The sequence below is a fragment of the Paramisgurnus dabryanus genome, chromosome 6 (genome assembly GCF_030506205.2).
Source record: "Paramisgurnus dabryanus chromosome 6, PD_genome_1.1, whole genome shotgun sequence".
NCBI classification, from domain to species: Eukaryota; Metazoa; Chordata; class Actinopteri; order Cypriniformes; family Cobitidae; genus Paramisgurnus; species Paramisgurnus dabryanus.
In genome coordinates, this window is record NC_133342.1 from 46,836,772 (window position 1) to 46,853,341 (window position 16,570).

The 16,570-nt window shown below is 39.3% G+C and overlaps 2 protein-coding genes across 2 annotated transcripts in view; one reads left to right on the forward strand and one right to left on the reverse strand.

The window, feature by feature from the left end:
- The first annotated feature begins 278 nt into the window (after positions 1–278).
- On the forward strand, positions 279–10,491 carry prpf38b (pre-mRNA processing factor 38B). Its single transcript, XM_065276875.1, has 6 exons — positions 279–714; positions 1,497–1,565; positions 1,694–1,845; positions 4,335–4,395; positions 5,554–5,789; positions 9,372–10,491. Exons 1-6 carry the CDS (start codon positions 511–513, stop codon positions 10,117–10,119), a joined length of 1,470 nt encoding a protein of 489 aa, XP_065132947.1. The 5' UTR covers positions 279–510; the 3' UTR covers positions 10,120–10,491.
- A 73-nt stretch (positions 10,492–10,564) lies between these two features.
- fndc7rs1 (fibronectin type III domain containing 7, related sequence 1) overlaps positions 10,565–16,570 on the reverse strand; it is a 65,447-nt gene continuing 59,441 nt past the window's right edge. The window contains exons 34-36 of the mRNA XM_065276976.2: positions 15,552–15,812; positions 14,932–15,228; positions 10,565–11,042 (exon numbers count right to left, since the gene is read on the reverse strand). Of these exons, the coding sequence (XP_065133048.2) occupies positions 10,813–11,042; positions 14,932–15,228; positions 15,552–15,812 (788 nt within the window). The 3' untranslated portion in view covers positions 10,565–10,812. The remainder of the gene's footprint in view (positions 11,043–14,931; positions 15,229–15,551; positions 15,813–16,570) is intronic.

Consider the following 16,570-nt stretch of genomic DNA (forward strand, 5'->3'; position numbering starts at 1 on the left):
GAATCGCCAATTGTCTCCTAATAAATTCAATAACCAATTTGAAGTTTGTAATTTAATATTGTATTTTTTTTCTTCCATTGCTTCAAAAACAAATGATGTGCACAACATTGTCATCAATCTCATCTATTATTTTGTGCAGCTAAGAACTAGAGCATTGCATACATATAAGAGGATAACAATGTGCTTATTATTATTCAAATTATCTACCAATGGATCAAATCAAAGGAAGAATTACCATATTCGCAGTTATTTGGCAACCTTTTCCTTGGCCCCGCCCCCGGCCGCCATCTTGTCTGTCTCCACCGTTCGTTGCTAGTACGCACGGCTTGGCGTTCTTTTCCGATCGAATTACGAAATAACGATTAAACGGTCCAGTATTTGTTTTGAATGAATTAAGAAACGTTGTTTTGTCGCTCGCGCACCTCGTCGGACTCGTTTCCGCGACATCCCCGAGGAGAAACGCTCGTTTTCTTGCGTCTCGTGTGTTAATGGAGCTGTAAAGGAGCGACTATGGCGGTTAGTCAACAGCAGCAGCAGGCCGCGAGTAAGCCGGCCGGCGGGAAACACGGCAATGTTCTGCCGTTATGGGGCAACGAGAAAACTATGAACCTGAACCCGATGATCTTGACAAACGTACTATCGTCGCCGTACTTCAAGGTCCAGTTGTACGAGCTCAAGACGTACCACGAGGTGGTGGACGAGATTTACTTTAAGGTGCCGAAACGAAACCGGGCCGAACGATGCGCGTGGAGCCCGCGCTTTTCTTTATTGTTTTTAAAATATGATGATTGTTTTAAGTGTATAATGCGATAGTTATTTTGTTGCCTAGTTTTAATGTTTAAGAAACTTGTCTTTTGTACGTAAAGTGTTTATTATGCACCCTATTGATTTGTTAGGCCGTGAATGCTAAAAGCTAGCATGAGCTAATTTTCTTCTTCGTAGTCTTTGATATTATAAAGACATGAAGTGAACGTTACCATGTAATTCTCAATTTCTTATAGGATTAGCAAGTTTAATATATTTTTAAAAGATAGTTTGTGGAGAAAGAGGCGTTTTATAAAAGCTTGTATGGTTTGAATGAGATTAGATCAACGTAGTGGAATAAATGTTTACATGCAAGTCAAAGCCTCGTGTGAGATCGCAATTTCCTTTTTAAAATCAGCATATGATGAAAATAAAATATACCTGTATATAAGCAAAACTCGATATATTACACAACTCTTAGTCCTAAATTTTAAAATAATCAGTCCTTTCAATTTTTTTACCTAAATGAATTTTATTGGAATTTTGTCAATGTTTTAACGTTCATTAGATAGAAAACAATCCCTCTAAAAGATATCTCGATGATAAGATTAATCTATTTAAGTGTAGTTATTTTCTTAAACGTCAAACCATTTTAAAGCTTTATAGTTGTCCTGATTAGTTTAATTAGACTTGCACAATTTCCCTGTAACCCCTGATCAAGTTTGAGTTTAATGTGTATTGTGTCTGCTCAGGTCACACACGTGGAGCCGTGGGAGAAGGGCAGCAGGAAGACTGCGGGACAGACGGGAATGTGCGGAGGGGTAAGTAGAAGTACGTGCCTCGAGACCTCATTCTCCCATCCTATTCGCTTTCATGAAAGATAACCCAGGGAGATTATGGCCTTTCCAGTACAGGGCATTGTTTAAGTTTGAATGCATTTTTCTTGCAGGTGCGAGGAGTCGGGACAGGTGGGATCGTGTCCACTGCGTTTTGTTTGCTGTATAAGCTGTTTACACTGAAACTGACTCGGAAGCAAGTGATGGGTCTCATCACTCACACAGATTCGCCCTATATCAGGGCACTGGGCTTCATGTACATCAGGTATTTTTCAAAACTACCCGTTTGCATTCATTACAGTCAACGATTTTAGCACTACATGTGTATGAACTGGGGTCTGGTTAGGCTGTGACGATACATTGCGTTCCCCATTAAAGGAATAGTCTTCTCATTTTCAATATTAAAATATGTTATTACCTTAACTAAGAAGAGTTGATACATCCCTCTGTCATCTTAGTGCATGCACATAAGCCCTGGGGCGCGCTGCGACACTTCGATAGCATTTAGCTTAGCCCCATTCATTCAATGGTAACACTCGGAGATAAAGTTAGAAGTGACCAAACACATCAACATTTTTCCTATTTAAGACGAGTAGTTATACGAGCAAGTTTGGTGGTACAAAATAAAACGTAGCGCTTTTCTAAGTGGATTTAAAAGAGGAACTATATTGTATGGCGGAACAGCACTTTTGGGAGTACTTCAACTCGCCTGAAAAATCCGCTCCCCTTCTCCCTCTCATAATGGGAGAGGGAGGGTGTTACTGCGCCGAGTCGAAGTATTCCCAAAAGTGCTGTTCGGCCATAGAATATAGTTATATGCTTCCTAAATAAACTTGTATGCTTTCTAAAAACCTCTCTCAGATAGCTCTATTAGGGTGGGGGATTTTAAACAAGTGGTTTTGCACCTATTTGGCTCCCCCTACTGGTTTAACTTGCAATCTCATTACTGATTGGCTGACTTTGCTGCCACTCAAAAAATGTAGCCAATTATTTTAAAGTGGAGGGGCAGTTAGATCCCTGTGATGTCATAAGCATCAGTTTTTTAGATTGGGCCGTTTTCTGGCTGACATTTCTAAAAGAGGAATTTCTATGAGACTGAGATGTTTAGCATGTTTAGGAGCTGCACGCAACAAGAGAGGGAGGCGCGTTGAGCGCTCGCTACAATGAATTAATACATTTTAAAGAGTAAAATTAAAATCTGGAATCATAAAAATCTATTTGTGGCAGCCAGTGTTGATTCTGTGGCGGCCCGCCACAGATAAATCAATGTATGGGAAACACTGCATACTGATAAAATGTATAGCTTGTAATGCACTGTAACTCACTTTGGTGTCTGCCAAATGCATAATGTAATATAAGTGTATAAAGTGCTTTACTATGTATTCTGTCTTTTTTGTATACTGGACTAAAGAGCTTACACACATTACTGGCTTTACAGAAACATAAACAGATGATTTTATGACAGATACGGCAAGTTTAAGACAGTTGTGGCAAAACCCTTACATTGGGTGCTGGCTAATAAATTTGTTACACATAGTCAAATAGATTTCGCTAGGGATGCACCGAATATTCGGCCACCGAAAATTTTCGGCCGAAAATTGCCCAAAAGAGCATTTTCGGCTTTCGGCCGAAAGACTTTTATCACCGAAACAATACAGCCGAAATGTTGTTATGACGCAAACAGAAACCGCGACCTGTACGTGCTTGTCTGAAGCAACATGTATGCGGCGTGGATGTATATAACTGCAAAAAGGCGCTAAAGTACGCACAGAGGCACATGCGGTAGTGTCCGGTCCAGACGTGATCATCACAGTGAAAACGCCCTTCAAAGATCAGAACTCTTGATGTGTAAACTTTAGAGAAAGTCACGCAAATGTGTCTCATACTGTATAGTCCATTAACATACATGTGCCGAATAAAGCAATGAAAAACAACGTAACGTTTTTATGCTGCGCTGTTTGAGATTCGCCTTCGTTCTCTGTGTGCGCGCGCGTTTAAGTGCCCTCAATAGTGCACACAGGAGTGAGACGCAAACAAGCGAACGTAAAATCTTTCTGTTATTGACAGGGCACATATAAACAAAATTATCTCCAAAGTATTCTTTTTCTAATAAAAACATTTGTTTATGTCTTAAGTGTATAGATTACAGTCATAAACCAGTCTCTGCTTATTTAAAAAGACAGTAACCTCAACCTACTTAAGTTTAACAAAGAGACAAATAGCTCTAACAATAATAATATATTTAATTTATACAATAAAGACAGTGTTATGACTCATTTAATTCGATTTCTGTACCTAATGCTAATGTTAGCCCTTTTTAATGTGCAGCTTTGTTCTTTTTTATAAATGTTTGTAATTTCTTTATTTGTTATTAGATTTTCCCCATCCCGTTTTTGCTGATCTGAAAAATAATCCGATCCGTGCCTCAAAAACTGTAATGTGATCTGAACCGTGAGTTTTGTGATCTGTCACACACCCCTAGTAAAGTTAGTACACAGTGATAGCCATAAATGCATTTGAACTAATAATTGGCATAATAATTTATTTCGGTGTTTCGGTTTTTCGGCCTTGGTTTCCTCGGTTTCGGCCAAGAATTTTCATTTCGGTGCATCCCTAGATTTCGCTATAGTCTTTTCTATGCTCTCCCTAAGACTGGAGTTGATGATAAACCTGTATGGCAAAAGTACCCATATTACTGAAATGTTCTGGATGTCATATAATAAGCATGTATCTCTCTGATGTTGTGTTTTGTAGGTATACACAACCTCCTGCTGATATGGTAGATTGGTATGATGAGTTCCTAGACGACGAGGAGGTATGTCGTCACGGGTAATGCCTTCATCTCTTTCTTTAATCTTTCTAATGTTAGCCAACTAAGACAAGCTTTAGGCCAATGCTTATTGTGATGCACGTTTCTGTACTTCCACCTTTGTCCTCATTTGACTTAATGTTACACTCACAACGTCAGATTGACTGATTCTTACTCTTTTTCTAGGTATGCCATGTTTTAAGAGATCAAGTCATACAATTTACTGGCACAATTGTTTATAGTACACGTGAATTTAGACATTGTATCCAAGATACTCATAGCTTTGATAAGAATCCATTTGTAGCTTCTCTCACCTGGAAAGTGGTTGGTAACATATCATTCATTTTAAAGTCCATAAAGAGGAGGTTTTATTTGTCATGAGCAGACGTTTCTGCCACAGGCGTGTTGCTGGTTTCTGTGTGTCTCTGGCTGACTTCACTGTTCTCTCCTCCAGATGGTCCTTGTGATGCGGGTGGATTGGATATAGGGTTGCTCTCCACTCTCTTGGCTGGCGTTCGTGAGTGCAGTTAGTCAAACTCAACCACCCACTCCACCCCTTCACACCAACCGGTACAGCATATAGGCCAACTGACCTTCGCCATCCTACGCATCACAACTTTTTCAGTCATTACATAGTAAGAGACACTGTGGGAGCTAATTTGTGTAGTGGTCAGGTTTATTTTTATCAGTTAAAGTGCTGTTTAATAATCACACTATATTGTTTTACTGTAAGGCAGGTCATCTTTGCAGTCCCACCAAGTTTTATTACATTTAAAGACATTATTTGCTAAAATGTTTAAAACCATGTGTTTAAATGGATATTTTCTGCATGATATCAGTGCCAGTCAAACGCTTTATCTCTTTGGCCCTTTCCAGTAGTAAAATAAATGACAAATACAAAAGGATGTTTTTTCACAATATAAAGTGTAAAACTATTGATCGGCATAACCTGAGTTAAAAGTGACTTTGTGCACTTTCAATTGTTGAATATTAAGTCAGGTGTGGGCAAAGGTGAAGACTCAGTATTTTGTCATCACATTTTAGTTTATAAATTAAGGGCGCGAACAGTGTGTTGTCAGAGGCGATGTGCAGCAGTCTTAAGTGTGTGTTTAATGTGTTATATAGTGTTGTTAATGCCGCTTCTTCCTGTTGGTGTCTGATCAGGAGTTGGATGTGAAGGCTGGAGGAGGGTGCATGATGACGATCGGAGAGATGCTCCGCTCCTTCCTGACGAAATTGGAGTGGTTTTCTACGCTGTTCCCTCGGATACCGGTTCCTGTGCAGAAGAGCATCGACCAGCACATGAAGAGCAGGCCACGTAAACCTCCTCAAAAAGATGAGCAGGAGGAGGAGGAGGAGCCTGCCGATTCAGGAAAGCATGGAGATCGGCGCCATTCCAGGTACTTTAATTTTTTATATTAGTGTTATTAAAGTGGTGTAGTGCAGAGGGTATACAGAGTATAACCACTTTTCTATTTGATGACATGGGGTATACCCTTTTCTACTTGAAAAATGGGGGCATAAATGAAGAGTATACCCACTTTTCCAGGCACCCCTACACTAATGTGTTATTAGCCTGTATTAGCAGTTTTACATTGTGTGGCAGATCAGGGTAAAATTCTGTAGTGCCTGGTTTTACTTTTTTGTTTCTCATTTATTGTTTATACACCAAGATTACAAGTAGTGATGCGCCGATTTTTTATGAATTTGAAACCATCGGCAACAGCACGAGAAAGGCTGATACCGATTGTTTATTAATTAACAGCATAAAGGCAGTGAGTTGCATGTCTGTTGCATAATCCAACATTTTTAACAATAATTATCAAAATAATTAAAGCAACACTATGTAGTTTTTTATCTTTAAATAATGTCTCTAAAATTATTTCAGTGATAGAACAACTTTTAACTGGACAAATTGTACTGTTGCTGCAACCTGAGCAGCCTCCTAGCTGCTACAAGCACACTCTGAAAGTGGCGGTGGAGGGTAGGAAGCACAGCCTTGCCCCTCCCCCTGCCTGCAGAAGAGTGTCTGATACCAGGCACTGTTGTGCTTTTCAACCACATGGGGGAGCTGTAAGTCATTTTTACATGGAAACTACATAGTGTTGCTTTAAATACTTCCCAAAACAAAATAAGTTGTATAAATTATAGTTTGTCACCCGTGTGATGAGGGGAAAAAATTATAAATCACGTAGTTAATCACGCGAGATTACTCATTCACGTGATCCGTGCGGTCTAGAGTATTTCGGGAAAATGTCTGCGGTCTGGGCTTTCTTCAAAATCTCAGATAAAGACCAAAAAAATCGCCATTTGCAACGAGTGTTCTGCAGAAACATCAAGAGGAGGTAGTATTGTATACAAGTGTTTAATATCGGTATTGCCATCGGTATCGGCCAGAAGTTGCCTGTTTAAATCGGTATCGGCCCAAAAAATCCCATCGGTGCATCCCTAATTACAAGCATTGTTTGGACTGCACAATATTGAAGAAAAATGAAATAACTTGCTAAAAATACAATATGTAATATAACACTCCAAGTTTGTAAATTATATTATATAACCAACATACACATGTCTTCTGGGAGAAAGATGAGCCTTTACAGGGCTCGCAAAATCGCTAGCCCGAAGTCCCGGGCTATTGTGAATTCCTGTCGGGCTACCAAAATGTATCTTTGCCCTGCCCGTCGGGCTATCTTGGGTAGGAAATAATATTTTAATGTTTTTGCTTTGTCTCAGATTTAGTTAGGTAATTATATTGTATGTATTTCGTCGTCCTCTTGTCAGTCATTATCCTCACGTAACGAGTGAACCTGTCAGGAAATGAAGTGAAAGCAATCATAAATAAACCCATCCTTTAATGCGCACTTCTGAAATGCGCGCGACCCTCTGCACGCGCTTCTCCCGGCTTCGCTCTTCACAAGCACCTGCCTGCTCTTCTGCTCAGCACGAACTCAAGTCATTAAAAAAAAAATTACCTCATAGACTAACATTGTTTTAGCGTTTCATTTTTCTTTCTTCAGGTAGTAACTTAAATATATGAGAAGGAAAATATATTTGAGTGATTTCCGATCGATTTGACACATCTACGCTATTAAGAGAATATGATGTTAGAAGCTTTTGATAGGTGACTAAACAGCAGTGGTAAGATATTACATTTACCTAAAGCGAATATAATGTTTATTTGTCATTTCGTTTTACCTCAGAGTCTAACATTATTCTAGCGAAAATAAACGGCTATGGTAAGATCTGTTAACCTAAAGGGAATTAAATGTTTATTCCTTTTTAATAAATATCTGTTTTAAGTCTTCTATATTGTGTTAAAGTCACTGGTTGTTTATATATTTGATAAAATACTATGTTATCTAAATATGTGTTGAGGTGTTTTATTATATTAAATTAAATTAAAAATAACCTGTGTTATAATACATTCATATAATATAACATTCAGTAATATAACATTCAATTATTCTAACGTTAGGGGAACGTTAAAATAACCAAAAAATAACATTAGGGGAATGTTTATTTTCTTTAAGAAAACATTCCTTGCTATTAAACAAAAACCTTGGAAAATAACATTCTAGAAACCAAAAACTAATGTTAGGGGAACGTTTTGGGTACCAAATTGTTAGCTGGGGATGGGCAGAAATAGTTGGCTTACATGAAAATCCAGGATTTATCAATATTCTACATTAAACAGTGTAATTTTTATTCGGGCTACTTGAATTCATTTCGGGCTACCAAAAATGAAAGAGTGCCTGCCCGAAGGGCTATCAGGGATTAAAAAATTTTGCGAGCCCTGCTTTACTTCCTCTGTATTGCTAGTCCCTCTGTATCGACTTAAACCTTGGACTATGTGTAACTTTTTGTAGTATTCAGGGTTCCCACAGCTCCTTGAAATCCTTGAAAGTTTGTATATCGGGGGGATAAATTCAAGGCCCTGGAAATTTTTTGAAAATATACACACATAGATACAGGTCATTGATAATGCTTGAATCTATTTTATGCAATAAGGTTTCTGGAAAAAAATCTATATTAATCCCTGTGTAGTGTAGGATAATATCATAACAATTCTAGACATTTATGCACACGTGCTAAAATGTCTTCTGTATGCGAATGTTGATTCATACCAAAATGCTTTTTTGCATAGTTGTGTTTGACACATGAAAACGTCTCGGGTTACGTATGTAATTGTTGTTCTCTGAGAAGGGAACGAGGCGTGCGTCTCCCTTGCCATACTTCCTGCATCCCTGTAATGCCGTCTTTGGTAATATTTCAGATAGTAATATACTTCCTGACTCCAGCGTCACCCTGTCTTTGTCGTTAAGCCTCACCATTGGTTGAATTTGATATACACATTCAGACGCACTTACTCCTGGAGGGGTCCCCAAAGTGTCACTGCAGTGACGCAGTGCGAGTTCCCTTGAAAGAGAACTGTAACAATGTATATTATTAGGTAATACAATGTGAACTTGCTCTCACTTGAAATGTGTCCCCACATTAAGTCCTTGAATTTGAGGGTATTGGATCTGGAAAGTCCTTGAAAGGTCCTTGAATTTGGAGTAAACTAAGGTGTGGGAAACCTGAGTATTAAAAGTATTCAAATTGTTTGGTTATGGCAAACCATTGACATTTGCATATTGTGATATTTTCTGTATCATTGTCATTAAAGGCGGAGTCCATGATGTTTGAAAGCCAGTGTTGATATTTGAAATCGCCTAAACAAACACGCCCCTACCCCAATAGAATCTGGACCTTCTGTTGATAGACCCGCCCCACACATACGCAACCCGGCATTTGATTTGATTTGATTGGCTATAAGTGTGTTTTGGTAGTCGGCCCGTCTCCTTTTCCAAACCGTTTTTCAAACATCGTGGACTCCGCCTTTAAATGCATTAACACTGCAGCCAGTGTCAGTTACCCTACATAAAGACAGCCCTGTATTTCTTAAATCCATGTGACCCTAAAGTTTGTTTGTGTGTGTTCAGGACTCCCAGAAGAAGTCAGAGCCCCGGGAGATCCCAGAACCGCTCCAGGAGTCACAGCCGCCACAGAGAACGACGCGGTGCTAGCTTTGACCGTGAACTGGAGAAAGAAAGAGACCGACAGCGCAAAGAAAGAGAGGGAAAGGACCGTGATAAAGACAGAGATAGAGAGCGGGAAAGGGAGAAAGACAGGGAACGACGACGCTCCAGGACACCTGACCGAACCGCCGAGCGAAAACGCAGCCGCAGCAGAGAAAGACGCCGGAGTATCAGCCCCAGCCGTGAGAGACGCAAAGAGAGGGAGAGAGATAGTGAGACAGAGCGTAGTCGCAGAAAAGACAGAGAACATCACAAAGAACGAGGGGAGAGGGAGAGAGACGGAGAGCGAACGAAAGACAAGAGGAGCAAAGGAGAAAACGATGAGAGGCGGCACAAGGAGGAAAAGGAGGACAGAAAACACAGGGAAGAAAAGAGGAGCAAGCGTTCCAGGAGCCGAAGCAGAGACAAGAAGCACCGAACGGAGCGATCTAGCAAGAAACGCTCCCGCTCCGGCAGCAAGACCAGACAGGAAGCAGGAGACGAGAGAATCAGGAAGAGGGAGCACAGCCATAGTAAGGAACGGCTACACAAACGCAGCCGCAGCAAAGAGCGCTCGCACCGCAGAGAACCCAGCAACGGTCGAGAGCATCCCCGGAGCCACAGTCCCGAAGCAGGAGAAAGATCAAACAGTGTTCGTGCAGAATCCCCCTGATCCAGGTCGTCTTCTCAAATCCCCTTATTTCGGTTTTTCTTCTGCACCTCTTGTGTTCACATAAACAAATAGAAATGCCTGGGTTTTTCGTCGCACTGCTATCCACCACTGGTGTAGATATCAAGATTTTTTGCCTTTTGTTGCCCATTACCGGTGTCAGGACTGAACGTGGCATTTTAAAACCTTTTTTTAATTTGTATTTTCAGATTTCTCACAAATGGCTTTGTACATAGAGCGCAGAGTATGTTTTAAATGTGAACCGAGTGACTGCAGAATTAAGTTTGTGGCACAGGTTGAATGCTGTGCTTATATTATGCTGTTTGGTTCATTGCTCTATTGCATCTCATTTTCTAATAAAACTCTTGTATGAAACTGCTGTATGTTTTCATTCGTTGCTAAAACATTACATCATTGTCAATGTATTTAATTGCATTGGAACAGCAGCTGATTTTTGTATATGGTCATTTATTTCACATGAGCTTTACATTTTTAAATCATAATTTAAACAAGAATCACATGCAGAAATGCTCTTTATATTTAATATTAATCTGCTCGTGTACAAAAACAGGAATATATATTTATATATATATATAGATATATTTTCAAATATTTAGCATTGCATCTAAAGTACACACAGCCAGAGAAAGAGTTTATGTAAGCTTTTTAAACTGTAGTGTTACAGTGTATCACACATTAAGACTTTAATGAAGCAGGCAGTGAGTCTTGGCTCTCTCCAGCAGAGTTACGAGCAGTTACGATGATGCTGCCGTTGCTGGTGACAGCGCAGGAGAGCTGTGAGGTCACACAGAGCTGTGTCCTGATGGTTGGAGTAACTTGATATACGGTGTAATTTGTGGCATATATAGATGCACTCCATTCCACAGTCGTTGAAGTGTATGTCACATTTACAGGAGCACAAGGCACTGGGGAAAAATGAGAAATTATGAGTTGTGTTTTTCTGTTTAAATGAACACATCATGAAACTCCCTGCCACCCTATCAGCTCTATAGCAGCACCTGTGTCGTTTATGTGAAGGTACGGCAGGCTGACTAGTTTTTAACTGCTGAACGGAGCTGTACAGCTAGTCCTAATCTCATTCTCAACATGACAACCACTATGATGAAGCTACTGGCATTACGACCATAAACACTGTTATGGGTCATTGACAGTAAATAATATAATGTTACAGTTACAACTTTTGCTACTCTGTTGCCACCTCTGAAACATAAAATTGCAAGTTACTTGTCGAGTTCTTTTCTTTATGAAGGTTGAAGTCAAGTTACCCACAAATTGTACATAATAGCTCAAACTATAAATTATTATTTCCGGCTTATTGTGTTTTTGCAACTTGTCCAAGCAAATTAATTATCTGTAACTGTTTTTATGTGAAATTAAGCTGATAAAAATAAAAAATTAAAGGTGACATAGAATGATTGAACGGGGTATTTATCCTTGTTTTGTGATGTGACATGTAGACAAAAAAAAAATTTGTTTGGGTCTGTACTGCCTTAGAAGCTTCCTAAAAAACCTCTCTCAGATAGCCCTATTAGGGTGGGGATTTTAAACAAGTGGTTTTGCACCTATTTGGCTCCCCCTACTGGCTTAGGTTGCAATCTCATTACTGATTGGCTGACTTTGCTGCCACTCAAACAATATAGCCAATTATTTTAAAGTGTAGGGGCAGTAAGATGCCTGTGATGTCATAAGCATCAGTTTTTCAGATTGGGCTGTTTTCTGGCTGACATTTCTAAAAGAGGAATTTCTATAAGACTGAGGTGTTTAGCATGTCTAACACTTTTTGTATGTTTGTGAATGCAGGTAGACTACCATTATTCAACAAAGACAAGGTAAAAAATATTTTCATTCCCTGCCCCATTTACAACCCCAAAACAGAAAAAGTTGGGACACTGTGGAAATTGTGAGTAAAAAAGGAATGGAATAATTTACAAATCTCATAAACTTATATTTTATTCACAGTAGAATATAGATAACAAATCAAATGTTGAAAGTGATACATTTTGAAATGTCATGCCAAATATTGGCTCATTTTGGATTTCATGAGAGCTACACATTCCAAAAAAAGTTGGGACAGGTAGCAATAAGAGGCCAGAAAATTTAAATGTACAAATAAGGAACAGTTGAAAGACCAATTTGCAACTTATTAGGTCAATTGGCAACATGATTGGGTATAAAAAAGCCTCTCAGATTGGCAGTGTCTCTCAGAGGTCAAGATGGGCAGAGAATCACCAATTCTTCCAATGCTGTGGCGAAAAATAGTTTTCTGAGTTTCTCAGAGAAAAATTGCAATGAGATTGAAGTTATCATCATCTACGGTGCAAAATATCATCCAAAGATTCAGAGAATCTGGAACAATCTCTGTGCGTAAGGGTCAAGACCGGAAAACCATACCGGATGCCTGTGATCTTCGGGCTCTTAGATGGCACTGCATCACATACAGGAATGCTACTGTAATGGAAATCATAACATGGGCTCTGGAATACTTCCAGAAAACATTGTCAGTGAACACAATCCACCGTGTCATTCGCTGTTGCCAGCTAAAACTCTGTAGGTCAAAAAAGAAGCCATATCTAAACATGATCCAGAAGCACAGGCGTTTTCCCTGGGCAAGGCTCATTTAAAATGGACTGTGGCAAAGTGGAAAACTGTTCTGTGGTCCAACGAATCAAAATTTGAAGTTCTTTTTGAAAAACTGGGATGCCATTTCACCCGGACTAAAGAGGACAAGGACATCCCAAGTTGTTATTAGCGCTCATTTCAGAAGCCTGCATCTCTGATGGTTTGGGGTTGCATGAGTGCGTGTGGCATGGTCAGCTTACACATCTGGAAAGGCACCATCAATGCTGAAAGGTTTATCCAAGTTCTAGATACATATGATCCCATTCAGACGTCGTCTCTTTCAGGGAAGATCTTGCATTTTCCAACATGACAATGCCAGACCACATAGTGCATCAATTACAACATCAAGACTGCATAGAAGAAGGATCCGGGTACTGAAACGGCCAGCCTGCAGTCCAGATCTTTCACCCAAAGAAAAGATTTGGTGCATCATAAAGCGAAAGATGCGACAAAGAAGACCTAAGACAGTTGAGCAACTAGAAGCCTGTATTAGACAAGAATAGGACAACATTCCCTTTCCTAAACATTGGTCCTCCTCCAGCTGTTCCTTTATATGCACATTTAACTTTTCTGGCCTCTTATTGCTACCTGTCCCAACTTTTTTTGGAATGTGTAGCTCTCATGAAATCCAAAATGAGCCAATATTTGGCATGACATTTCAAAATATCTTACTTTCAACATTTGATATGTTATCTATATTCTACTGTGAATAAAATATAAGTTTATGAGATTTGTAAATTATTCCATTCCTTTTTTACTCACAATTTCTACAGTGTCATAACTTTTTCTGTTTTGGGGTTGTAATTTTATGAGCATGTAAAGTTTTCACTGCCCCACAAATGCCAGCAAAAAATTTTCATAAACATGTACCCCTGGTTTCACAGACATGGCTAAACCCTAGTCCATGCCTGGACACATGTTTAAAATGTTTTAACAGAAAATAACTTGCCCTAACAGATCTACAAAATAAGCCAGTGCAGTATATGTCTTAAAGGGACACTCCACTTTTTTTGACAATATGCTAATTTTCCAGCCCCCCTAGAGTTAAACATTTGATTTTTACAGTTTTGGAATCCATTCAGCTGATCTCTGGGTCTGGCGGTACCACTTTTAGCATAGCTTAGCATAATCCATTGAACCTGATTAGACCATTTAGCATCATGCTCAAAAAAAACAAAGAGGCGCAATGATATTACGCAGCAGCCGAAAATAGTCCCCTTAGTAACTGTCAATGCCAGGGGACTATTTTCGGGAAGTGCGTAATATCACTATGCCTGCTGCAGTCATGTTACATCAGCAATGTCCTTGATTATTACGCCAGAATGAGAGTATAGTTCCTAACCATATCTGTCTAGAAAATCGCAACTTTTAATTTTCTGTCGGTCTTAGTACACAATGTAACTACAGAAGAGTCAAATTTTAAATAGGAAAAATATTGACAACTCTTTGGTTATTTTTTGAGCGCAATGCTAATGGTCTAATCAGATTCAATGGATTATGCTAAGCTATGCTAAAAGTGCTAGCACCAGACCCGGAGATCAGCTGAATGGATTTCAAAATGGTAAAAACCAATTGTTTAACTCTAGGGGAGCTGGAAAATTAGTATATTTTCAAAAAAAGTGGAGTGTCCCTTTAAGATATACACCAGTAACATCTTTTCCCAATGCATGTTTATTATAGATGTTTAAAAACACTGGCTTTAGCTAAGCCTTGTCTGTGAAACCAGGCCGTAAAGTTTACACTGCCCACAAATGGCAAAGAACACTGGCAATTTAATTTGCCAGTTAGTATTAAACTAGTTAGCATAACTAGTATTTAAAACCCACTGTAGTGCCTTAAAATGTGCAGCTTTGTTTGCTATGTGTTGAAGTTGAAACAGGGGTTTAAAGGGGAAGTGACTCTTAAAGAGGCTGTTCTGCTTTTTGAAACTGCCAATAGGGTTTAGTTTACCAGCCTGAAGTCTTATGAGAAGCTAAAGTGCAGAATGATGTCATTAAAATTCATTGATCATTACTGGTGGAAATGAGAGACTGTACGTTTTGAAAGCTTATAACTTCTAATAGCTCTGTTTGTTAATGTTTAAGACCACACTAGTTTATATAAATCATTAAACATAAAGCCAAAACTTTGACAACAACAAAATGAACTTTAGTATCTGGACTGAAGATTGTTCACCTGTGGTTCCAGAGACAGCGGAGGACTCAACGCTCGAGCCAGCACAGTTCTTAGCCCTGATTGTTGCGTTGTATGAAGAACCACATGGGAGGGGAACTTCAAAGAATGTGCGGCTCGTCCAATAGGAAGCGACTTCATATAGTGCCTGGGGGTCGCCCAGAAAGCCGCCTTTCATTTGCAGGAGGTATTCAGAATTAGGACAATTACCAGTGAGCCAGGATGCCCTCAAGATCTGAGTTCCATTCACTACCGTATGAGGATTAGGAATCACTCTCAAACCAGCCGGAGGACAGGGAACTGTGAGACACAGCAAAGCCATTAGTATTAGTTAACTTATACTCAATATACATACAGTACAGGTCAAAAGTTTGTAAACATTTGACTGAAATGATTCTTATGAATCTTTTTATATAAAGGTATGTTTAAATGTATGTTAAAATATGGCTGTGCTAACATATTCATTTATTTTCATTAGACATTAAAACATTTATTTAATCATTTATTTATTGAAATGGACGACTGAATAATAATAAAACAGCCAATTAGAGTCCAGAATAGATGTAAACTTAAGAAGTTGTCATGTACAGTGGTTTATTATAAGGGTAAGATTATTTCTGTACCTGCTCCCCTGGTTAGTGTGTCACTGACTGAACTGTTGCAGATGCCATCTGATGCCTGGACTGTGAAGTTGTAGATTCTGCCACACACTAAGCCCTGCAGACCACAGGAAGTGTTGGTGCTCTGACATTGGATTGTTGTGCCATTGTCAGACCGAGCAAGTCCCGCGTAGGACACTGCACCTGTACTTTGTCTCCATGACAACAAGGCACTGCCGTTCACACAATTTACCGCTAATGTCAAGTTTGCTGGCTTACATGGCACTGTGAAATAAACACAGAAGTGTAATGAAACGGTTAGTGACAGTCCTTGATTCTGATTGGTCAATAGCTGTGTATCACTGCACAGCAACCTTAACAATGCAAACATGGGAAACATTCTGCTACTGTTCACAGTCGGTCAAGGACTATTTTTCCAGCGTAAGGAGGGCTTTTAGTGATTTTATTTTATGAAAGTTGTGTTGATAAATTTTTTTAGGCTGTAATATTTGTATTGTGAGGTTACCATTTTATAAAAGCAATCAGGTGCTCAAGGTTAGTGCTGTATCGTGAATAAGTCACGGATGAATGTGTTGTGTGTCGCGTCTAACAACGCCCCCTAGCCGTGACTTATTCCACAATTCAGCACAACTTCTTGTACCTTATTGCTTAGGTATAACACAACCGAGATTAAGAAATACTAATCTTAATACATAATAGCTTTTTAGTTATAGCTAGTCATGCACTTCCATCGTTCTGTGATTTGGGTGACAGCATGTGAATTTTGGCTCTCATTCATAATAACTGCCTTATGGGGCGTACACACAGAGCGCAAATTCGACGAACAAACACTATTTGCCCCAATGCGTCTTTGCGAAAGTTAAAAATATTGAAATATTTAAATCCCATGAGTAATCTAGAGCACGGAACACTTTGCGTTTGGTGTGTATTCAGGATTATGGGTAAATCACGTGTTCGCTGCAATTCGTGCCATTCGCATTGACTTTTTATGTTATCTACTCACGCAAATTGTTGAATTCGCA